The following is a 26,518-nucleotide window of genomic DNA, read 5'->3' as shown; positions in this document are numbered from 1 at the left end:
GATACAGGTCCTTTGTCAGATCTATACATTCCCAGCTTATGGATGGCCTTTTCACTTTCTGCCTTTTGATGATAAATGTTTAATTTTTTAAATTTTTTTATTATGTTATGTTAGACACCATACAGTACATCATTAGTTTTTGATGTAGTGTTCCATGATTCATTATCTGCATATATCACCCAGTACTCATTACAACACGTGCCTTCCTTAATACCCATCCTTAGGCTACCCTACCTCCCCACCCCCCCGAAACTTGATTTTTTATATCAATAAATTAAGTTATTAATTTAATAGCCAATCTGAATATTACTGTGTATTTCATGTATACACAAATATAACATAGGTAAATATTAATATCTGTTCTTTGCTCCTTTTACCTTTCTTGCTTTCTTTGTATTAATCAATAATTTTTATTATTTGATTTTTCTCTTATTAACTTCTTAAGTATACATTTTTTATTATTCTTGTAGTGGTTACCCCAGAAATATCAACAAGTATACTGACCTAATTAATGTCTACTTTTAGTTGATAATTTTAGCACTTTCTTAACAAAAAAAATACCTTAAAGCATTTTAATTCCATTTGACTTCCTCCTATATTTTGTCCTATTGTTATCATTTCTTTTAATTCTACATATGTTACATGCACATTATTATTATAAGAAATAAATGGGGTGCCTGGGTGGCTCAGTTGATTAATCAACCAACTCTTGGTTTGGGCTCAGGTCATGATCTCATGGGTCATGATATCAAAACCCAGGTTGGGCTGTGCACTCAGCAAGGAGGATACTTGAAAATTCTCTTCCTCTGCCCCTTCCCACACTGGTGTGTGCTCAAACACTCTCTAAAATAAATAAATAAATCTTTTAAAAAAAGAAATAAATAATTTAAAGTTTGTCAAAATATTTACCCTTTATGTGTTTTTCATTGTATCCTACACTTCTGCATTTCCATTTTGCATCTTTTTCCTTCTGCCTGAGGGGAAAAAGAATTTGCAGGCCTACTGAATGCAAATTATCTCAGCTTTTATGTCTCTGCAAATGTCTGTTTGTTTGGGTTTTTTACCTTCATTGTTAAAGGCTAATTTCCCTGTGAATAGAATTCAAGTCTTTCCATTATTTTTTTTCCCAGCAAAATGCCTTTCCATTGTTTTTAACTTTCACCATTTCTATGGCTATTTCTTAAAAGATAATGTATGTTTACCCAAAAAATATTTTTTTAAATGACCCATTTGTCTTTAGTTTTCAGCAAATATACTACAATGTGACTGAGTGTAGTTCTCTGTATATTTAGCCTACATAATTTCATAAGGCTTCTTGAAACTGTTGACTTGTTATCTTTTGTTTTAGAAGAACATTGGTGTTTAAAATTTCTTCAAATATTCCCCTGTCCTATTTTCTTTGTCATCTTCCAATTACATGTAGATATTTTTGTCATGTCCCTGTCTTTTACTCTCTTTTTCTGTGTTTTCCATCTTTTTTCCCCCGATGTGCTTCTCTCTGGGTAATTTTTAATAACCTATCTTTCAGGACTCTGATTCTCCCTTCTGCCATATTCTAATCTATGATTGAATCAGTCCACTCAATTCCTAAATGGAATGATCTTCTTAGGTCTAAGAAAAACATAGTAATTACTTCTTATCTGGTGAAAATTTTTATCATTTCATATATTACCTTAAATATGTTAATTCTAATTATTTTAAAGTCTGTGTTTTATAACTTCAAAATCTTAAACATAGCTTCTTTGGTTCTCTTTTTTTTTCTCTTGGTTTTCGTGGCATGCTTGGACATCTTTTATTGACTGATGTTGTGAGTGAAAAATTGTAGAGGGTTGGGATCATTTTATATTTTTCCAGAGAAGGTTTGATTTGTTTTTAGGAGGCAGAAAGAATACAGCAGATCACCTTCTCCCAGTCTAGGATGGTCCATTGCTTCTAGGGCATAGCTTTTTAGGAGTACAAAATTAAAACCAGGGGTATTGGGGCACCTGGGTGGCTCAGTCAGTTAAGCATCTGACTCTTGGTTTTGGCTCAGGTCATGATCTCAGGGTCGTGAGATCAAGCCCTCATCACAGAGTCTGCTTGTCCCTCTCCCTCTGCTTTCTCTCCCTCTCTCTTGCTCGCTCTCTCTCTCTTTTTAAAAATAAATAAATAAATAAAATCTTTAAAAAAAAATAAAACCAGAGGTATTTATCAGGGGCTTTTTTCTGTGATGGGCCCTAAAGTCTTCTTTTTGTTTCTCTGGTACATTGAAGTGGCCAAAATCTCTGATTAGCTTTTTAAGTCTTAATAGTTGCTTTCTCCTTGTCTTCCTGGTACCCTCTCCCTATGTGTTTCAGTTCTAAGTTAGCAAGTACCTCAATGAAATGGCTGGCAAAATCTTCATCTCACTATTCTGCACCTGCCTTCTTTCAAGTATCCTGGCCTTCTAGTGCTGGTTGTCTTGGTGGTCTTAACTTCCAATCTTTGTCTTCCCAGTCCAGTGAGACTGACATGAAATCTAGGCTATTGCCTTCTTTTCATCCTCCATGCTCTGCATCTTGATTTGGCAAATCGCCAAAGAAGGAAAAGTTGCACAGAAGGTTTGAGTCAGCTCAATGAGTTTCCTTTCTTTCCCAGATTTTAGTTACTCAAATCTTGGCTGCTTTCATTGCCATCTGAACTTCCAAAGAGTTGCTTTTTGTATTTTATTCAGATCTTTGCGATTTTTTTTCACCTGGATAGTGTGTATGATCCTGGCTAACTCAGCATAAAACCATGTGTGGTTATTTTTTCATCTTAAAAGCAAGTTACAAACTAAAGAAGTTACAAAGTGATCCAACCAAAGCCTTATTACTAATAATGGGTGGAAAGCCAAATCTAATCTACATGTTTCTATTATCCCAGAAATTAATGCTTTTTAAAAATTGTCCTGCATACCTCCAACTAGAAAACTACACTAGTATTTACTGCAGGAAATTTTGTTCCCTTGCTACATCACAGAATAACCTTAAAGACAAATCAAATATCTTAACTAAAGTTATGGCTACTTAACAGAGTAACACCTTTGACAAACCATTAAATATCAATCCTTCAAAGTCTTGAGAGAAAAGAAAACACTATGCCAGATCTTAAAATAAAAACAAATAAATGAAATAGTGACTGTTGATTCATAAACATGATAAAAAGCTCTCATAAAATGAGGCATAGTGAAGATTTCCCATCACATTATATAAAACATAATATCATACCTTATAATAATATCTTATTTGAGAAATATTTTAAATATTGAGATTTTCTTACAAAATTTGGTAATTTGGTAGTTTAAAAAAACATACAACAAGAAACTCAGTAATTACACCAGCTAAAATGTTTATTTTTCCCTAACTTTCATGAACATACCTGCATTATAAGTATAACTCTGTTGGGTCCTCAGAACTCATTGAGCAATTGGGGCTTCACCACACAGCTCTAGCACAAGTTATCTCCAACCCCAGCAGTCTTCCAGTGTCCCATTTCTGATCTCACTTCTTTCCTTCTTACACAACTTACTACTTAAGTTATCCATCACCTGTTATTCCAGGGAACTAGGCTTCCTAAAAATCTATCATGAGAAACCATACAGCCCAGCAGTTAACAGATCAATGTGTGTGTGAATCTTGACTCTGCCCCTTTCTAGATGTATGAATGTGGATAAATTACACTACAGTTATTAGTCTCAGTTTCCTAATCTGTAAAATGGAAATAATAACATCTATCACACAGTATGAAATGGAGTGAGAAATGGAGCTAATATACATAAAGCAACCAGTATAGAATAAGGCTTGTAATTAACACCACAAATGATAATTATTTCATTTTGTTTTTTTAATAAAAATATTTAGACATAAATTAATAATAAGTATGGTTTCTACCAAATGAGGAGATGGACTGTTCATTAATAATTACAGTGTTGTGTGCTATAACTCCAAAATGTGGCCAAACTGCAATAAAGATCATCACTTTGCTACACTCCTCAAAAAACTTTTAAGTGGCAACTATAATGGAAGAATGGATTTGATAACACTTGGTAACATTTGATTAATAAGATATTTGGTTTTCTATCATCTACACATCTCAGTAGATAGTGGTTGAACGCTTCAGCGAAGGTGTTCCCCAAGTGTCAGACCCCCTGGAGATACTCGTTAAAATGCAAATCTTTAAGTCTCTCCTGAGAAGTCTTAAATCAGAATCTTTGGGGACGAGGACTAGGCATCTTCATGTCCACAAGCTCTCCAGGAAACTTTTTTATATAATATGGTTTGAGAACAACTGCTTTATTGTTAAATAGGAAATAAACCTTGCAGTCCTTACTTCCTTATGCTCTTACATCACCCCAACCAGAGATATTGTGATAAAGTATATGTATTCAGGCATCAGTTATTGGAAAGAATCCAGGTGGGAAAAGCACAAGTATAAAGTTATAATCTCAACCTTGAAGTTAGAAGGACTAGCTTGGTTGTAATATGGTGATAAATTCAGCTAGGTTGAAAATATTATTAACTCAATTATGAAAATATTATGTCAAGAAGATTGATGTACCCACATAGTTCTAACAACACTGTACATTCTTAACTTCCAGTGATTTTACCTTATGGATTAATCTAAGTGCAACACAAGTAATTTTAAATATTGAGCAATGTTAATACCTGTAAGCCCCCTGTCATCATCTATCATAGCATTCTACTCTCTTCCATTATAGTAGTTGCCATATTTCTATTACATGTTTTACAGTTTTTACAGTTGAATCTTTGTTTACTGATTATCTGCAAGGTCAGATTATCTGCTATACCATAGCAGACTCCTGTGTATTTTGGTCTGGACCCAAAGCCAGCAAACTGCTAAGCAGACCACAGATAATAAAATCTCTTGAATGAATAAAATGAGTATTTTTACACATTGAAAATTTTTATCGAAACTTAACCATAAAGTTGTAGCTTTTCCTCAAAATACATGACTTTAAAGATATTTGTGGTATTACAAATAAGGAGATCCAGTGGCATGTTGGTGAAAGTATGGACTTCATAATCACAAGACCATGAATTTTAATTTCATGCCTATTGCTTTGGCTATGAGACCCATAGACAAATTATTTAACTATTCTTTCTCAGTTTCTTCATCCATGAAGCTTTTATAAACAAATAGAATATAAAGGACAATTAGATAAGTAGGAATTTCTCACAGATTCAGAAGGTAACAAAAATATAGACTGTGGAAAGAAGCAGAGAACTTCCCGGTTACAAGAGCACCAGCAAGTTTTCACTCCCATACTAGCTGTTCTTTACTCTCCAAATGACTTTTTATGGCAAACTGCAATGCAAGTAGATTGTATTTTTAGAAACCTCACAGATAAGCAATAAGTACTCACAGAGTGTTCAAATTCTTGAGTTTCTTGAAGGCACTCCCAGGAATTTCTCGTATTCTGTTAAACCTCAAGTCTCTGGAAACATAAAAAGAGGGAGAAAGATTATAATATGTGGATTCCAGTGGTGCTGTTATTTCCAGAAACTTGAAAACTAATTATCCTTTTATAGCCAAATTATGGCACTAAAGGACTAAACATAAGACAGAATTAGGTACATTATGCATAATCATTAGGCAGGTACATTGTTTATAGCAGATTATGCACATCAAGAGCTATATGCTAGTCCAAAGGTGCCAGACAAGTGCAGCTACTTACAGAGTTCTTCAAGGTGTTAAAGGCAGTTATACTATTTCCTTTAGGTTATATTTATATGGCACTAAAATAAATTCTATATATGGCAACATGCCAATTGAGCATAATTAATTTGGACAATATTGATAGATCAGATGTCACTTATCAATTCAACATAACACCATTACTTGGATTTAGGCAAAATTATTATTAATTAGTTAATTTTTCTTCATAGCCCAGGAATATAACAGCCTTCTAAGGAAGTATTAAAACAAGTCAACAAAACAATTAGTGTAAGAGAGACAACCAACATTCTCTTTCATCAATTAATACATTATTTTATTCAGCATGTAAATTATTGAGTGCCAACTACATGCCACATATTGTGTTATGTAATAGGGACACAAAGATGTGCAATATATGGTCCCTGCTACTGAGCAGGCACAGTTGAATTGAGGATTACAAACAAATAATTACAGCATTCGTATATAAAGTATTAATGGTACAACAGAGCAACAAACAAAATGTTCTGCACAGATAGCCAACTTAGGTATTGGTCTGCCTAGACCCTCTCTATCAGTGAAAGAAGAACCCACTCTGCTGCCTATGATTTTGGTGGAAATGTTAATCAGGTGCTCTTCAAGAGGTGACTAAAGCCAGACATTAGTGTGTCAGAAGAACAAACACAAAAGGAAAAACAAAAAACAAAACATCTACTTCCCCTCAACTAATTTCTCAAAATAAAATCTTTCACCACCATAAAAAGTTCTTCTTTAGAATACTTGATTCAAAAATCTTTGTAAGATTACCTTAAAATTCTATCATTTTATGTTTCTCTTGAGTTGACTTTGGAAGAATATGTACAATTTTATAGGAGCTTTTTCAATTAAAATCATTCAATTAAATCCTGACACCAAGAAATAAAAAAGATGCATGAAATTTTTTCAAAGGTATTCAATTAAAATAACTCAATGTGAATATACCTCTTTGTAAGATGGAATGCACTGCTTAAACATCATACATTGCTATTTGATGCATCTGTACTATATTTTTAAAAGAAACTTTATAAATGATGTGAAATTCTCACTATAAACATATAAGAGATAAAGTTACATAAATCCAAATACCCTAGACCTATGGTTTCCCTTCAACACAGTAGCTTTAAATTACAAAAAGGACTCTCCTCTCACATCAAACCATAAATCCTAATAGTCCTCCCAAACTGAGCTTCCAACAATACAAGAAGGGAGTAAATATAAAAGGATAAATCACTTTCTTTTTTTTAGGCTTTGAAATTTTTTAAAAATTCAGAAAAGTACAAATGAGAAAAGAATACTCTTTATTGTCCATATCCAGAATTAACAACTGCTTTCACTTGATACAGTTGCTTCTATTCATAGTTCCACACATTTTTGTTTTGATTACACAAATCACATATAAAAATATATTACAAGTAAAGTAAAAGTCTCTTTTAACCACTATCTTAATTTTAGCTATGTCTCCTTTGCCCTCATATAATCTCTCTCCTGAGTGTAATGCCTCTCTTCAGAAACACAAACATACACAGGGATATGAATAAATATAAGTAAAATGTATACATATAAAAATATGAAAATTAACATAATACAGGTAAATATAAAATATTTAGTGTTTTTGAATTTACAAAAATGGTATTAAATTTTATATAGTTTTTAAAACTTCTTTTTCCCCCCCTCTACTGCATCTCTTCTAGGTCATTCCTTGGCACATAAAGATCTAGATATTTATCCCCATCTGTTCTGTAATATTCCACTATACAGACAGGCCACCATTCATTTATATATTCCCTTACTGACAGCCATTTTGACTGTTTTCAATTTTTTACAACATTTACAAATAATATTTCAATAAACATGCATGCATGTCTCCTTGTGCACATGAAGAAATGTTTCTCTGGAACATATTTAGAATTATGATTGCTAGATCATAGTGTATGCACAGCCTCGGTTTTACAAAATGATGTCAATTCCAAATTTATTTTCAATTAGATACTACAGCAGTAATATAAGTAATTAAAAATAATGCAAAAAGATGCTTGAACTAATCACCAAATTTAAACTTTTCACTGGATTGATTTAAGAGTCAAGGTGTTAAGTATGTTGGTTATCAAAATTCCCTCCTGTCTTCACTAGCAAGCAAAACCAAGGTCTCCTGTCACAAGAATAGTGTGGCAAAGTGTCCACTGTCCCAAGGGTTATTCAGGGGACTGTGAGATACATGACCCACAGTTCTCATTGCTCAGGCACCCACAGGGTACTTCTTCCAGAGAAGCAAAACACACCTAGAGACCCAAAGATTATTTCCCCATTGACTTAAACTCCCATAAGGCATATTCAAATGCACCAAAGTTAGCCTGTTAACATTCATCTTCTTTGCTAGTATATTCTACCACATAAACTTGTGTAGTTAGGTACATTAAAAATGAAAACTCTAAGGAAAAACTTCCCTTCCTAATTTTAATTGCTGCATTTAGGATTGCATATGGGGCGTTACACAATTGCTGAAAGTAGTATTTACCATACCTTTTTATGAAATTACACTAAAAGATCATCTGAATTCAAATGACCACCAAATTTTGATCATGCTACCTTCTGTGTAAATAAGTTTATACAAAAATATAATTTATTTTCCCATATTGCCTCTATTGTGTTCAAGATGGATCACTAAAATTTCACCCACACAAAATTTGTCATTTATATAAAACTTCCCTTAGCATAAGTTATAGCATTATATTTTCACTCTTTGCATAGAGTGAAAATTGAATTTTTATATATCCTATACAATTCATCCCTTTATGATATATGTAATATTGATAAAATAATATTCATAAAAATAATTATTATTATTTAGCACAATTTTCATCCCATTCATTGTTCACTGGAATCCAATTTAGAAGCAACTTTAGGAAATGCACCAAGATGAAAACCGAGCACACAGTGCTTACTGGCAGTGATTAAACATGAGTTTGTCTTTCTATCTGTCTGTCTGGCCTGCCCACCCCCATCTAAAGCTGCTAAAGCTGGAGAAGAAACGTTTAATGATTTTTACGGTGAGAAATTTGGAATTGATGTTTTTAACCAATAAGAGATGGGTTTTAGTTCAAATTCAACCCAGAAGAATCTCCTTCCAAAAAGAGTTTTAAATGATTCTCCCATTGTACACAGGGGGCAGAGAACAAGCAGGGACAGACAGCAAACAGAACTAGGCTCAAACACATTAACATAGCTCAAGATCATGTCATTTAGTTCCTCCAGGGAACAGGGCACACCATGCCCATATCACCACCCATTACACACCCTCTGGGTGGGTTAGTTAGAGTTATACTATGTCTATGTGGAAAAGTCCAGCGAAAGACCTCACAGAGGGATAGAGAGGCTAGACCTTGCCCAGAGGTCTGAGGTTCCCAGTGTATTTTATAAATGCCAAACATAAGGCATATTTTTGAAAACATTAAACAAGTGGGTATTTAAACATAAAAAATAAAATTGTAATTGTCCACAGATGGTAGTCCAGTTTAAGTTGTAAGATGAATGGGATGCTCTTGAAAAACACTATCAGCCTGCCCTGGGACTGAATGCATAGGCCATTAGGAGATAAAATCAAAGTCTAAATCTGAGTTCTTGAAGGTGATACCCAGGCCAACAGATTGTCTGGTCCTGCTGTGGTATGGGTCCTCCTAATAGTGCCCTGGTTGGAGATGGCCTTCAGGTTTATTGTGAGTAGATGCCTGAGCGAAAGGGGCCCATTCCTAGACATTTTAGCTAAGAATCTAGCACTGAGAGAGCACAACAAACAAGGGAAGCTATCAGAGAGCACCAACTTAGGCAGGCTGATTTCAGTCTGAGTGTGCTACTTGTTTTCTCATAAGTGAGAAATATTCATTCTGGCAGAAAGCCTATCTTCATGAAAAAAAGATCAAGCAGATCCATACTTGAGCCAAAAGCATTCCTGTTGAAGGCGGGGATGCAACTAAGTCACCATAGTCAAAAGCATAAAACTGCAGGAAAACAGTAAGCAGGTTCTTGTCTCCCCTGGCTTCCAGGAAGGGCAGGAGGGAGTGAGATAGACTACTGATAGCCCGGCTATCATCATCTCTCCCAGGAGCACACATCTGTGCACTCCTGCCTCCTGTCTGTCTCTGGAGTCAAAGTCATAAGTGCACTCTGCTCCCTGTAGCCAGTTTCCCTGTTACTCTGATCCTAACTCCTAGAGCTGCCCTGGCCTCCATCTCTTTTCTCAGCTGTTATCCCACGTGCCGTTCCCTCATCCATGGTGTCTAGACTGACCAGACCTTGGAATCAGGGGAAGAACGTAAGAGATCTCTCCACAACCTCTCCTGCTGCCCTAAAACATCTTCTTTATCTTTCCATCTTGCAGGCCTTTCAGGGTAGGAATTGGAAAAATATTTTCCAGGCCTGAGGAAGAGAAGTTGCAGGACACCACTCAATGCATGGCTTGCCTGATTTCCAATCACGTTCTTTGGTTTTCCCTGACCTCAGGTTCATTTTCTGCCTACCAAGTGTGAAGCAGCCAGAGCTTGAGTCTATCATCCATTGCTGTTTGTCTGGACTGATGTTAACCTGTTATGAAGGGTAATTTATGTGTCAACTTGACTAAGCCATGGTACCCGGATTTTGGTCAAACACCAGTCTAGATGTTGCTGTGAAGGTATATTTTTATATGTAATTAACACCAAAATCAGTAGACTTTGAATAAAGCAGATACCCTCCATAATGTGGATCCTAAAGTGATCATCTGAACACTTTAAAGTCCTGCCTGCCTCCTCATCAAAATTCAGACTTGCTAGCCCCCACAAGAGCATGAGCCAATTCTTTAAAATGAATCCCTCTCTTTTTTCTTGCTCTGTGTTGGAAAGATCCTATTGATCTCCTCATTCTATTGGTTCAGTTTCTCTAGAAAACCCTAACATACCCAATATGACCCTCCTGGCTAAAGTGAAAATGATGGTGTCCATTCATTCCTTCATTCAGTGTAGCTTTTCTGAAGACATGGCCCACACTTGGCCAAGCGCCATCCCTTGTAAGGGAGAGGCAAGTAGTTTCAATGAATGAAACATGCCATGGGTAAGAAAGGGTTGAACCCCTGGCTAGGGAGGCTCAACAAAGCTTTCCAAATCTGTATGGAATATGCGCAGTCACTGAAGGGCCTCCCAAGGTCAGATCTGCATCTTGGAATTCTCTGAGGAGGGTGGCTCTGAGGGGTCTCCACTCCTGACAAGGTGCTGTTGCAGTGTTCAAGTGAAAATCATCACTAGCTGTACTGAGACCACTAAGTGAGGAGCACAGGAAAGGAAGGGCAGATCTCATGTGAACATTGCCTGGGGTTGGTGCTGGGTAGATAGTACTGGCATTTTTCCTTTTTTTTTTTTTCACGTGTTTGATATTTACCTACATATCTTCAATAATGGCGAAAGTTTCTATACATAAATCACAATACTATAAAGACTTCAGAAGATATTAGAACAACCTTATAATAGTTTCTCAATCTAGCTTCTTCATTTTGCTCTTCAATGAAATTTCCAGCCCAGCTCCATGCTGTTTTCCAGAAATGGATTATAATCACCTCTCAAACTATGAATTAAACCAATTTGGATTGAAGCTCTTTCCACTGCACTTGTTCACAATATCCCCAGGATAAGGAAATCAAGTAAACAAAGGGTCTTAAAGCACTGAGAGCCATCAGGTGCTCCTAGAAAGTTAAAATTAGAAGGTAACAGGGGGACATACACACACACACACACACACACACACACACACACACACACACACACAAAGACTTAGGTTGTACTTTTCTCTAATATACCAGTTTCTTACAAGAAATAAGTAGTGCTATTACAATCTTAAAGAACTTGAACTTTTTAAAAAGAAGTTGTCTTACAGATTAATTAGTCCAACCTCTGACAAAAGAAGTTGTCTTACAGATTAATTAGTCCAACCTCTGACTCTATGTGTAAGACAAGAGGGAAAAGTAAAGGGGAGAGGAGAGAAGTGGAATATGAGTACATATTCATCCTGGCTAAATCTTAACTCTACCTTTTCAAAGCAGGTATTAATATGTTGATTTCAGAGCTGGAACATTTCATTCAAAACATTTCATTCACCTCAAAGCAAAGCAAGTGGCCTTGGGGAATGTCTCCCAATTGTGTGTGCTTACAAAGCAGGCACTGTCTACAGACTCCCACCTTACCTTAAGCTCGTCCTGAGGAAAACGGGCCCAGGACAATGGAAGGGCACATTCATCATCTGCCAGCCACCGAGGACCAGAGGTTGTATCAGAAAACAGTTTTCCTTGTTTTCATTTTAGTATAATTTCCACCTCATTATCCTAAACCAAATTCCCACTTCCCTCAGACCAGTTGGCATTCCATTTAAATTCTTTGTCTTTCAGAGGTTATGTGGTTAGAATTAACAAACACCCCTGACGTGCACAAATGAGCTAACAATGATAAAGTCAGTGGAAGGTGTGAACCAGTCCAAGGTAAGTCAGTATGAACACGAGTGTCCAGCTGCACTACTCAGGTCATTAAAGACATCCAAATGTAAAAGAAAGCATTATAATTTTGAAGCATGGTGTTCCTGTCTGTGGAAACTTAAAGAGAACAGACAACCCGACAAAATAGTTCCAGACTTTTTTCTTTCTTTATGTACCTGATCCTTCCAGCAGATGTCACTAAAGGGCAGTCCTCTCTTCTAGGTCAAATAAATGATTTCAAGGGAGATGAGGTGGTTTAATGTGTCCTAAATGTCACAGTGCCTGAAGGACTAGACTGCAGGCTAAATAGCGTTCACTGAATCCCATTCATTTGCATGTGAAAATAGCAGCCAGCAGCAAAGTTTCACTCTGAGGTGATAATATACCACATTGCATAAAGTAATGTCTTTTGGGGAGTAAGAAGCTGTGACTCAATTTTCACCCAAAACTCAAATGTAACTTCTTGAATGTAAAGACATTGCTAACTTTGTCATTTAGGTGAAAATATATTTCAAAATAATAAGATTTAACTTTTCAAATTAATTACTTAACATAATTCACACTATTAGGGTCATTATGATACTATGCAACAATGTTAACATTTCTGTCCCCTCTTTTCATGTTAAGCATGGCTTGTCTGAATGCCCCTGTGCTTGGGAGAGTGGCCAACACCCTTGGATCCCGCTAGACAAGTATGTCTCATGAGCCAATAAACACAGTCTGAAAGAATATTACAGAATCCCTGAAATCAGACTTGGTTATATTTTTATCTTGGATTATATGTATCTTGTTTGTCCTTGCTGTTTCCTACTACTGGGTTGCTACTTTGTTCTGGGGCAGTCAGAAAGATCTCCCCTGACCTGGTTCTCCACCAAATTTGTAGAGGACCATGTATTTGCTGACCAAGGATTTGTCAGGGGTGAGATTCACTTCCGGGGTGCCCTGTGCCACAGGATAAAGTTGATCTTATTTGCATGTCACATATCTAGCTCCACACCTCCCTGCCTGTCCCCAGGCACCCTGGAGTGAAATAGGCCAAACGTTTTAATCACATGTTGGTCACACTGTTTCATAACTCTACATATGTGCACATGCTGTTCCTTTATTTGGAACGCCCTTCCCTTTCTTCTCTATCACATGCTCAAGAATCCTCCAAGACAACATGCAAATATCACCTCCATGATAACGTTGAAGGCATCACCTTTGAAGCAGCCTCACAGTTGGTCAGAAGGAGGCACAGCCAGTGATAGCAGCTCTGTCACCTGCACTATCTACCTGGGTGTCCCTCACCGTCAATGCCCAGACTGTGTTCCACAATGCAATATTGGCATGAGCCTCCAAATCCATCCTTTATTTCCTCAGGAAACATTCCTTGACAACTTCTCTCTGGGGTCCTATGTGCTCCTTCAAGGCCTTGCAATGGGAGGCAGTTTAGTGCTGTGGTTCGGAGTGCAGGCTTCATAACCAATGAAGCACACTCAAATAGGTCTTGGCCTCTCCCCAGCCACGTGGCTTTGGACAAGCCCATACTCTCTCTGGGGTTCCTCATCATAAACTGTGGACAATGATACTCAGCCCATTGTATTAAATATCAGAATTCACACAAATCATTTAGAATAGTGCCTAGCATGTCTTAAATGTTAGCAGTTGTAACATTACCATCATCAATATAAATTCTGTTATTATAACATTTTAAATGCAAGATTTGTAATTTTCTAATTATAGTGTCTGTGCTTCCCACCCAACACAGCTAAATTGGGAGCTCCTTAAGAGCAGGGAATATGTCTAAGTCATCTTTGTATACATAGCACACAGTTTGCATCCCAAGCATAAGTACTGAGACAGATCGTTTAATAATAACAACCACAACAATAATAATAGTGGGATGAATCAGCTATGGTCCATAATAGGCAAAATAGGAAATACTAGAAATATAAAACAAATGAAAAGTTAGGTTTCAGTTCTGTTGCATATAAGATGTTCATCCATAGATGAAAACTCAACTTTTGTAAATATTAGTGATAACATACTCTAATTCAAAATCCACTTTTCAGAAAGAAAAGAGAAATTCAGTTAACTGAATGTATAGTTTTTCCTCTATGAAGCTAGACACTGACACTTGCAATTCTGTACCTGGGCATCACACACCAGATTGGCCTGACTATTGGGAAATGTGACCTGTATGCCAGAGACAATGACTGGAAATCAAATCTCCACATACAACTACTTAATTCCTGTAACTTTCAGAGAAGCTGAAAAGGACGTTAGATTTTGCAATAACCTTGACTTCTCAAATATGTGATGTCTTTTTGGAAAATATATTTCTGTCTATAATTTAAGTAAATTATTTAACATTTTTGCTTCTATCTCCCATACCAAGATTTGCATGCCAATGATAACAACTGAAGGAAAAAAGTCTAATTTTATTTCCGAAAGAAAGAAGTCTCTACATTTAGCGTTTTTGTTGCATTTATTTGTCAACCCACTGAAGGTGACTTTCTCCTTTATCATTTCATTCAAATTGTCCTGGCCCAGGCCATCTATGCACTTTTTTTTTTAAGGTTGATTTTATTTTTTTTTATTTTTTTAAAAGATCTTATTTATTTATTTAACAGAGAGAGATACAGTGAAAGAGGGAACACAATCAGGGGGAGTGGGAGGGGGAGAAGCAGGCTTCCTACCGAGCAGAGAGCCCGATGTGGGGCTCGATCCCAGGACCCTGGGATCATGACCTGAGCCAAAGGCAGACGCTTAACAACTGAGCCCCCCAGGTGCCCCCATCTATATATTCTTGATGGATAAAGTCAATGAATTTGTTTGAGTTATCATTTTGCTTTGTCTTTTGGTAGCATTTGATAATGTTAACTCCCTTCCTCTTTAAGCCTTTCTGGATTTTCTCCTTTTTCTCCTAATAGTCTGTCTCAGACTCCTTTTCCAGATTATTTTCTTTTTGTTTGCCTCTTAAATGCTGATGTCTCTAAGGCTGTGCCTTCAACCATCTTCTTTCCTCCCTTAACCTTCTCGAGCAATCCTATCCACTATTTTGTTTTCTATGAAACTATGTAAAAGCAAGGAAACGTGAATTATATGAGTAACATGGGTGTGTATACACACATACATTTGTATATACACAAACACAGACATACCAAATCTCTACCTTTTTCTTAGATATCTACCACATTCTCCATGCCTGACATTAATCCAGCCACTTGATCTCTCTATTAGATAAAGGTACCAAGGCACCTCAACTTTCCCCAAATCCTTGCTCCTAATATCCACCCAGACACAAAATCACAAACCTAAGAACACATCTGTATAGCTATCAAGTCCCCCTGAGTCCTACCATGGGCAAGTTCTGTGCCTACATCATCACCATCCAGACAATCTATATCCTCATGCTCTTTTTTTTTTTTAAGATTTTATTTATTTATTTGACAAAGAGATAGCAAGAGCAGGAGCACAGGCAGGGGAAGTGGGAGAGGGAGAAGTAGGCTTCCCACCAAGCAGGGAGCCCGATGCAGGGCTCGATCCCAGGGCCCTGGGATCATGACCTGAGCTGAAGGCAGATGCTTAACGACTGAGCCACCCAGGCACCCCCTCATGCACTCTTTATATTCCCCTTGCACGCAGCTGTGGAAGATTTCTGTAGGAATGCAATCTTTTTTGTTTTGTTGTTGATTTATTTTAACCTTCCCAGTTTAAAATCTTTCAGTGGCTCTCCACTGTCAGCAGAGGCCAACTGGAACTGCTTATATGGTATATGAAGTCTTCCCTGATTCCCCTACTTCCTTGCCTTTCACCTGCGAATACTTCTGACACCTATGTTTTAGCCATGTCAAAGTGCTTTCAATCTCTACAACACCTCAAGATGTATCATGCTTTTATGGATTTCAACGTGTTGTTCTTTCTTTCTAGAATTCCTTCTCACCAACCTACCCTAGAAAATACCCACCCGTTTCAAGCATTATGCTTAATAGTGATATCTTCTGTAAAGCCATGAACCTCACTAAAAAACCTAATCATTACAATTACATTAAAAAGAATAAAATAACTAGAAATAAATTTAACCAAGGAGGTGAAAGATCTGTATACTGAAAACTGTAAGATATTGATGAGAGAAACTGAAGACATTACATAAATGGAAATAAACTCCATGCTTATGGATTGGACAAATGTTGTTAAAATGTCCATACTACTCAAGGAAATCTACAGATTCGATGCAATCCTTATCAAAATTTCAATGTCATTTTTCACAGAACTAGAACATATAATCCTGAAATTTGTAGGGGACCACAAAAGACCTCGAATAGCAAAAACAATCTTGAGAAAGAATAACAAAAACCAGAAGCATCACACTTCCTAATTTTAAGCTATATTACAAAGTTATTATATTATAGCAATCAACACAGTATGGTACTGGCATAAAAATAGAGACCGATATCAATGGAACAGAACAGACAGCCCAGCAATAAACCAACATACATGCGGTCAATTAATTTATGACAAAGGAGTCAAGAGTATACAGTAGGAAAAGGACATTCTCTTTAATAAGTGGTGTTGGGAAAACCGGACAGTCACATGCAAAAGAATGAAACTGGACCACTATCTTATACCACACATAAAAATTAACTCAAAATGGATTAAAGATTTGAATGTAAGACCTGAAACCATAAAACTCCTAGAAGAAAACATAGGTAGTAAGCTCCTTGACATTGGTCTTGGTGATGATTTTTTTTGGATTTGAAACCAAAAGCAAAACAACAAATGCAAAACTAAGTAAGTGGGATATATCAAACTAAAAAGCTTATGTAACAGCATAGGAAACCGTCAATAAAATGAAAAGGCAACCTATTGAATGGGAGAAAATATTTTCAAGCCTATCACTGAAAAGGGGCTAATATCCAAAATATACAAGGAACTACAACTCAATAACAAAAAAAATAAACAATCCAACTAAAAAAATGGGCAGAGGATCTGAATATTTTCCCAAAGAGGACATAGAAACGGCCAATTAGCACATTAAGAGGTGCTCAATATCACTAATCATTGGAGAAATTCAAATAAAAAATACAGTGAGATATCACCTCACACATGTTAGAATGGCTATTATCAAAGAGGAAGAAGGAGGAGGAGGAGGAGAAGGTGAAGAAACAGTGTTGGCAAAGATATGAAGAAAAGGGAACCTTTGTGCACTGTTGGTGGGGTTGTAAATTGCTGCAGCTACTATGGAAGACAGTATGGAGTTTCCTCAAAAAATAAAACTACAATATAATCCAACAATTCCACTTGTGGGTATTTATCTGAAGGAAACAAAACATTAATTGGAAAAGATATGTGTGCCCACAAGTTCATTGCAGCATTATTTACAATAGCCAAGAGTTAGAAGCAATCTAATAGTCCATGAATAGATGAACAGATTTTTAAAATGTGATATATACAATGAAATATTATTCAGTCATAAAAAAGAATGAAATCTGCCTTTGCACCAACATGGATGGACCTTGAAAGCATATGCTGAGTGAATTAAGTCAGACAGAGAAAGACAAATACTTATATGTGGATCAAAAGTAAAAACAGGGGGGCAGAGCAAGATGGCAGAGGAGTAGGAGACCTGGATTTTGTCTGGTCCCAGGAATTCAGCTGGTTAGGGATCAAACCATTCTGAACACCTACAAACTCAACAGGAGATCAAAGAAATGAATAGCAGCAACTCTGAACAGAAAAATGACCATTTTTGGGAAGGTAGGAAGTGTGGACAAGTGAATCTGAGGCAATATCTGGGAAGATAGACAGCAGGGAAGGGGGCCTGTCAGCCTCTACCAGCAAGTGATAGAGCAACGGGGCACAAAATCAGAACTTTCAGAAGTCTGCTCCACTGAGGGAGGTCGCTCCAGTCGCAAAGCAGGGGGTAAAACGCTCGCTGGGACAGTGTGGTCTCAGGAGCCTCGGGGTCACAGAAAGCCCGGGGGTGCCTGAGTGCAGCAGGGCTCCCAGGTATCGGAGCAGGGAAGCTGGCTGCAGAGACAGAGCCGAGGCGCGGGCTCTCAGCTCAGGGTTGCCATAAACTGTGATCTGCTGCACAGTCGGGCCACTGCTCCTCTAGCAGGGACCCAACAAGCAGAAGATCCAGGGAGACTCCCCTCCTCTCCTGAGAAGAGTGGCGTGGCAGCGCACCACAGGGATCTGCTGGGTTTGGAGACTCCACACAGGGCCGTGTGTCAGGGATAGAAATGCTCGGTCACAGGCCGGGTGAGCACGGAGTGCGGCTGGAGACTGGGGAGACGGAAGTGATTGACTGCTTTTCTCTGGGGGCACACTGAGGAGGGGGGCCCCGAGTTCTCAGCTCCTCCCGGGCAGAGATTGGGAGGCCACCATTTTCACTCTCGTCCTCCAAAGCTGTACGGAAAGCTTGCAGGGAACAAAAGCTCCCGAGAGCAAACCCGAGCAGATTACTTAGCCGGGGCCAGCAAGGGCAGGGCAATTCTGCCTCTGGCAAAGGACATTTGGGAACCATGGCAACAGGCCCCTCCCCCAGAAGATCAGCACGAACAGTCAGCCAAGACCAAGTCTACCGATCAATGAGAAGAGCAGAACTCCAGAGCTAGGGGAAACTGCACATAGAATTCATGGCTTTTTGTACCATGATTCTTTAGTCTTTCAAAGCTAATTTTTTAAATTTTCTTTTAATTTTTCTTTTTCCCTTTTTCAGCCAACATCTTATCAATCCCTTTTTAAAAAAATATTTTTTATTTTTCATTTTAGAGTCATGTTCTATCCCTTCAGAGTAGTTATCCTTATTTTTGGTGTATATATATATATATATAAGTTGTTATCTCTTTGAAATTTTGAGATACAGTTTCTTCTAACAGATCAAAATATACCCTAAATCTCTAGTGTATGGCTTTGTTCTAGTCTCCTGCCTGATCACATTTTCTCCCATTTATTTAATCTTCTTCTTTCTTTTTTCAACCAAATTCTTCTCAGTTCCTATTATAAAATCTTCTATAATTTTCATCTTTACAGTCATATTCCATCCCTTCATCATATTAACCCTTATTTTTGGACATATATAAGTTTTTCATTCTTAAAATCTTGGGAGGAACTTTCTTCTTTCTACTAACAGACAAAAATACACCCAAAATCTAGTGTGGCACTGATCTATGCACCAGCCTGATCATATTTGATCATATTCTGGTTTTTTTGGTTTTTTTGTTTTCTTTTCTTTTTATCTTTTTCTTTTTTTTTTTTTCTTTTTTCCTTTTTCTTTCTTTCCCGTTCTTTTCCCATGGTTTCAGATCTTTTCTGATTTCTTTAGTGTATATTTTCTGGTGACGTTGTTACCCTGTTAGCATTTGTTCTCTCATTCATCTGTTCTCCTCTGGACAAAACGCAAAATGGAAAAAATCACCTCAAAAAAAGAACAAGAGGCAGTACCGACAGCCAGGGACCTAATCAATACGGACATTAGTAAGATATCAGAACTACAGTTCAAAATGATGATTTTAAAGATACTAGCTGGGCTTGAAAAAAGTATGGAAGTTATTAGAGAAACCCATTCTGGAGAAATAAAAGAACTAAAATCTAACCAAGTCAAAATCAAAAAAGCTATTAATGAGGTACAATAAAAAATGGAGGTGCTAACTGCTAGGATAAATGAGGCAGAAGAGAGGATCACTGATTGATTTTCTTGATGGAAAATCAAGAAGCTGAGAAAAAGAGAGATAAACAACTACTGGATCACGAGGGAAGAATTCAAGAGATAAGTGATACCATAACACAAAACAACATTAGAATAATAGGGATCCCAGAAGAAGAAGAAAGAGAGAGAGGGGTAGAAGGTATATTGGAGCAAATAATAGCAGAGAACTTCCCTAATGTGGGGAAGGAAACAGGCATCAAAATCCAGGAGGCACAGAGAACCTCCCTCAAACTCAATAAAGATAAGTCAACACCCCGACATCTAATAATAAAACTTATGAGTCTCAGAGACAAAGAGAAAATCCTGAAAGCAGCTCGGGAGAAGAGATCTATAACCTACAATGGTAAAAACATTAGATTGGCAACAGACCTATCCACAAAGAACTGGCAGGCCAGAAAGGACTGGCATGATATATTCAGAGCACTAAATGAGAAAAATATGCAGTCAAGAGTACTATTTCCAGCTAGGCTGTCATTGAAAATAGAAGGAGAGATAAAAAGCTTCCAGGACAAACAAAAACTAAAGGAATTTGCAAACACAAAGCCAGCCCTACAAGAAATATTGAAAGAGGTCCTGTAAGCAAAGAGAGAGCCTAAAAGCAGCATAGACCAGAAAGGAACACAGACAATATAGAGTAACAGTCACCTTACAGGCAATACAATGACACTAAATTCCTATCTTTCAGTAGTTACCCTGAATGTAAATGGGCTAAATGCCCCAATCAAAAGACACAGGCTATCAGATTGGATTAAAAAACAAGACCCATCGATATGCTGTCTGCAAGAGACTCATTTTAGACCCGAAGACACCCCCAGACTGAAAGTGAGGGGGTGGAAAACCATTTACCATGCTAATGGACACCAAAAGAAAGCTGGGGTGGCAATCCTTATATCAGACAAATTAGATTTTAAACCAAAGACTGTAATAAGAGATGAGGAAGGATACTATATCCCACTTAAAGGGTCTATCCAACAAGAAGATCTAACAATTGTAAATATCTATGCCCCTAACATGGGAGCAGTCAGTTAAAATATGCAGTCATTCCCTGCATATTTTCAGACCACAATGCTTTGAAACTAGAATTCAATCACAAGAGGAAAGTCGGAAAGAACTCAAATACATGGAGGCTAAAGAACATCCTACTAAAGAATGAATGGGTCAACCAGGAAATTAAAGAAGAATTTTAAAAAATTCATGGAAACAAATGAAAATGAAAACACAACTGTTCAAAATCTTTGGGATGCAGCAAAGGCAGTCCTAAGAGGAAAGTATATAGCAATACAAGCCTTTCTCAAGAAACAAGAAAGGTCTCAAATACATAACCTAACCCTACACCTAAAGGAGCTAGAGAAAAAACAGCAAATACAGCCTAAACCCAGCAGGAGAAGAGAAATAATAAAGATCAGAGCAGAAACCAATGAAATAGAAACCAAAAGAACAGTAGAACAGATCAACGAAACTAGGAGCTGGTTCTTTGAAAGAATTAACAAGATTGATAAACCCCTGGCCAGACTTATCAAAAAGAAAAGAGAAATGACCCAAATCAACAAAATCATGAATGAAAGAGGAAAGATCACAACCAACACCAAAGAAATGCAAACAATTATATATTGTTTATATATTATGAGCAATTCTGTGGCAGCAAATTAGATAATCTGGAAGAAATGGATGCTTTCCAGAGATGTATCAACTACCAAAACTGAACCAGGAAGAAATAGAAAACCTGAACAGACCTATAACCACTAAGGACATTGAAGCAGTCATCAAAAATCTCCCAAAAAACAAAAGCCCAGGGCCAGATGGCTTCCCAGGGGAATGTTACCAAACATTTAAAGAAGAATTAATACCTATTCTTCTGAACTGTTCCAAAAAAATAGAAATGGAAGGAAAACTTCCAAAGTTGTTTTATGAGGCCACCATTACCTTGATCCCAAAACCAGACAAAGACCCCGCCAAAAAGGATAATTACAGACCAATATCCTTGATGAACATGGATGCAAAAATTCTCACGAAAATACTAGCCAATAGGATCCAACAGTACATTAAGAGGATTATTCACCACGACTAAGTGGGATTTATCCCTGGGCTGCAAGGTTGGTTCAACATCTGCAAATCAATCAATGTGATAGAATACATTAATAAAAGAAGAACAAGAACCATATGATCCTCTCAATAGATGCAGAAAAAGCACTGGACAAAGTACAGCATCCTTTCTTGATCAAAACTCTTTAGAGTTGGGGCACCTGGGTGGCTCAGTCATTAAGTGTCTGCCTTTGGCTCAGGTCATGATCCCAGGATTCTGGGATTGAGCCCTGCATCAGGCTCCCTGCTTGGCAGAAGCCTGCTTCTCCCTATCCCACTCCCCCTGCTTGTGTTCCTGCTCTTGCTCTCTCTCTCTCCTGTCAAATAAATAAATATTAAAAAAAAAAAAACTCCTCAGAGTATAGGGATAAAGGGTACATACCTCAATGTCATAAAAGCTATCTATGAAAAACCCACAGCAAATATAATTCTCAGTGGGGAAAAATTGAGAGTTCTTCCCCTAAGGTCAGGAACACCACAGGGATGTCCACTATCACCACTGCTACTCAACATAGTATTAAAATTACTAGCCACAGCAATCAGACAACAAAAAGAAATAAAAAGCATCCGAATTGGCAAAGAAGAAGTCAAACTCTCACTCTTTGAAGATGATATGATACTTTATGTGGAAAACCCAAAAGACTCCACCCCAAAACTGCTAGAACTCATACAGGAGTTCAGTAAAGTAGCAGGATATAAATCAATGCACAGAAATCAGTGGCATTCCTATACACCAACAACAAGACAGAAGAAAGAGAAATTAAAGAGTTGATCCCATTTACAATTGCACCCAAAATCATAACTAGGAATAAATCTTACCAAAGAGGCAAAGAATCTGTACTCAGAAAACTATAAAATGCTCATGAAAGAAATTAAGAGAGACACAAAGAAATGGAAAAACGTTCCATGCTCATGGATTGGAAGAGCAAATATTGTGAAGATGTCAATGCTACCTAGGGCAATCTACACATTCACTGCAATCCCCATCAAAATACCATCCACTTTTTTCAAAGAAATGGAACAAATAATTCTAAAATGTGTATGGAACCAGAAAAGGCCCCGAATAGCCAGAGGAATGTTGAAAAAGAAAAAGCTGGTGGCATCACAACTCCGGACTTCCAGCTCTATTACAAAGCTGTCATCATCAAGACAGTATGGTACTGGCACAAAAAGAGACACATAGATCAATGGAACAGAATAGAGAGCCCAGAAAGGGACCCTCAACTCTATGGTCAACTAATCTTTGACAAAGCAGGAAAGAATGTCCAATGGAAAAAAAACAGTCTCTTCAACAAATGGTGTTGGGAAAATTGGACAGCCCCATGCAGAAGAATGAAACTGGACCATTTCCTTACACCACACACAAAAATAGACTCAAAATCATTGAAAGACCTAAATGTGAGACAAGAGTCCATCAAAATCCTAGAGGAGAACACAGGCAGCAACCTCTTCGACCTCAGCCGCAGCAATTTCTTCCCAGAAACATCACCAAAGGCAAGGGAAGGAAGGGCAAAAATGAACTATTGGGACCTCATCAAGATAAAAAGCTTTTGGCACAGCAAAATAAACAGTCAACAAAACCAAAAGACAACCAGCAGAATGGGAGAAAATATTTGCAAATGACATATCAGATAAAGGGCTAGTATCCAAAATCTATAAAGGACTTCTAAACTCAACACCCAAAGAACAAATGATCCAATCAAGAAATGGGCAGAAGACATGAACAGACATTTTTCCAAAGAAGATATCTAAATGGCCAAAAGACACATGAAAAAGTGCTCAACATCGCTTGGCATCAGGGAAATCCAAATCAAAACCTCAGTGAGATAGCACCTCACACCAGTCAGAATGGCTAAAATTAACAAGTCAGGAAACAACAGATGTTGGAGGGGATGTGGAGAAAGGGGAACCCTCCTACACTGTTGGTGGGAATGCAAGCTGGTGCAGCCACTCTGGAAAACAGTATGGAGGTTCCTCAAAAAGTTGAAAATAGAGCTACCATTTGATCCAGCAATTGCACTTGTGGAATTTACCCCAAAGACATAAATGTAGGGATCCGAAGGGGTACATGCACCCCAGTGTTTATAGCAGCAATGTCCACAATAGCCAAACTATGGAAAGAACCAAGATGTCCATCTACAGACAAATGGATAAAGAAGATGTGAGATATACACACACACACACACACACACACACACACACACACACACACACACACATACCCAATGGAATATTATGCAGCCATCAAAAGGAATGAAATCTTGCCATTTACAATGATGTGGATGGAACTGGAGGGTGTTCTGCTGAACGAAATAAGTCAATCAGAGAAAGACCTGTATCATATGATCTCACTGATATGAGGAATAATTTATCTCAGGAAACAAACTGAGGGTTCTGGAATGGTGGGGGTGGGAGGGATGGGGTGGCTGAGTGATAGACATTGAGGAGGGTATGTGCTATGGTGAGTGCTGTGAATTGTGTATGACTGTTGAATCACAGACCTGTACCTCTGAAACAAATAATACATTATATGTTAAAAAAAAAAAAAAAGGTAGGAGGGGAAGAATGAAGGGGGTGAAATCGGAGGAGGAGATGAACCATGAGAGACGATGGACTCTGAAAAACAAACTGAGGGTTCTAGAGGGGAGGGGGGTGGGGGGATGGGTTAGCCTGGTGATGGGTATTAAAGAGGGCACGTTCTGCATGGAGCACTGGGTGTTATACACAAACAATGAATCATGGAACACTACATCAAAAACTAATGATGTAATGTATGGTGATTAATATAAAAATAATAAAAATAATAATAATAAAGAAAAGAAAGAAAGAAAAAAAGGAAAGCTCAACTGTGCCCTCAATGTATCTTTCCCCCTTCCTTAGCTACTATTCTGTAAACATCTGCAACACAGCCCACAGGTTCTGTGTCAGGAATTGAGCATGGTCACCGAGATGTAATTTGGTTCAACAAAGAGATGAATGAATGAGTACATTACACTCTTAAGAGTTCCAAAATATACCTTTTGCAAAAACAAAGTATTTTCCCCCTGTGTTAGCCCTACTAAATCTACACACAGTCAAAACTGAAAAAAATGAGTATTTGTTTATGATTTATAGAAAAATGGTTTGCCCTCTTTTCTTTACCAATCCGCTATTACCATGGCTGGTTTTCTGTAATGGTATTTTTGCACCATAATTTACCCCACAGTGAGATCAGCAGTAACATCTCATCCAAAGAGCTAAAGATGTTAAGTAAATGTCTATGACCTCACTACATTATAGAATAGGATAGCAAGACAGAGAAATCAACATGCTGAGAAAGTGGCCACAATAGCACAACTGTTTGAAAGTGCAACTTCAGTTCCTCTCGCTAAAAATACACAAAGAGGAAGGGACTGCTTTTTTGAAAGCTATTTGCAATAGAGATATGCTCAGAATTAACCTACATATTTGCTCATTCCATGGCAAATCCTTTTGTTTTAAGGCTCATAAATGGGTTTTCACAAATCTGCTTCCATCTGCATTCCATGCCTGTAAATCATCCTGTTTGAAATATCAGGTTGACAGCGTAGTTGAGCCCCTGGTTGAGATTCTGCCTGTAACATAGCTGAAGCCCTGAATGAGAAGTCATTGGATTATCCATTTTTGGTGTCACAGGTAGGAATTTTTGTGTCACCCTCAGAAAGCTTACCAACATTGTGGAAGTTTAAAAGAAGGACCAACCAGCTGAGTATTATGGTGAACATTATCTACTATCACCAGTTTTTACCATAATACAAAATCTTATTTCTAATGAATTGTCGTGTTAGTAATACAACAGGCTAAAAGAAGAAAAGATCTCTTGTAGGAAGAATTTTACTCAACCTATTTCTTTCTATAGTATCTGTAACTTATTTGTATAAATGTACATACTGCTGGTAGTATGTTTCACTTTACAGTACAGATCATAATTCATGTCACAAAATTCTCCAATCCCATAACATACACAATTTGGACATCTATATCATTAGCATTCTCATTAAAAATTCAAATAATACATTAAACAATATTATCTTCTATTAAAAAATTATTCTTCCTTTAAGTGGTATGAGAGATAAAGATTGAAACTTATTCTTTATCAAATGTCCCAGTTTTTCTAGAAATATTACCTGATCAGAAAATCCATAAACTTCTAAATGTTCTTATGTATGACAAATGATCAATAAACATTTGTTGAGGAATGATGCATGTATGTATGTATGGATGGATGGAAGGAAAAATGCATAGATAGATGTGGGCTCTTTCAAGAAGACAATAAATATAAAGTAAAACAAATATTATGAAAAATAAATAATATAGTAGCTCACACACTGAAGTCACCCAGAAACTGTATGATAAAAAAGAATCAATGAAGTGAATGAAGATATTAAAATATCAACTTATTTTATCCCTCAGGTTAACCAAAAACCAATCTGTTGGAAGAAAACTGTCAGTCATGTATTTCAGTCCAGATTTAGAAAATAAGGAAACATAGTCTACAAAAGTTCATAGAATTAACT

At 37.3% G+C, this 26,518-nt stretch overlaps 1 protein-coding gene across 1 annotated transcript in view; it reads right to left on the bottom strand.

Moving 5' to 3' along the window:
* The window catches only part of PXDNL (peroxidasin like), a 478,851-nt gene that overhangs the window by 282,078 nt on the left and 170,255 nt on the right, over window positions 1–26,518 (bottom strand). The window contains exon 2 of the mRNA XM_088023147.1: window positions 5,384–5,455. Within this exon, the coding sequence (XP_087879273.1) occupies window positions 5,384–5,455 (72 nt within the window). The remainder of the gene's footprint in view (window positions 1–5,383; window positions 5,456–26,518) is intronic.

This window comes from Eumetopias jubatus, unplaced genomic scaffold (assembly GCF_037043125.1).
Source record: "Eumetopias jubatus isolate StellerSeaLion01/CBP00866 unplaced genomic scaffold, mEumJub1_p1.0 scaffold_4, whole genome shotgun sequence".
NCBI classification, from domain to species: Eukaryota; Metazoa; Chordata; class Mammalia; order Carnivora; family Otariidae; genus Eumetopias; species Eumetopias jubatus.
Note: the sequence above shows the minus strand (reverse complement) of the source record. Positions and strands in the feature narration are given on the sequence as shown.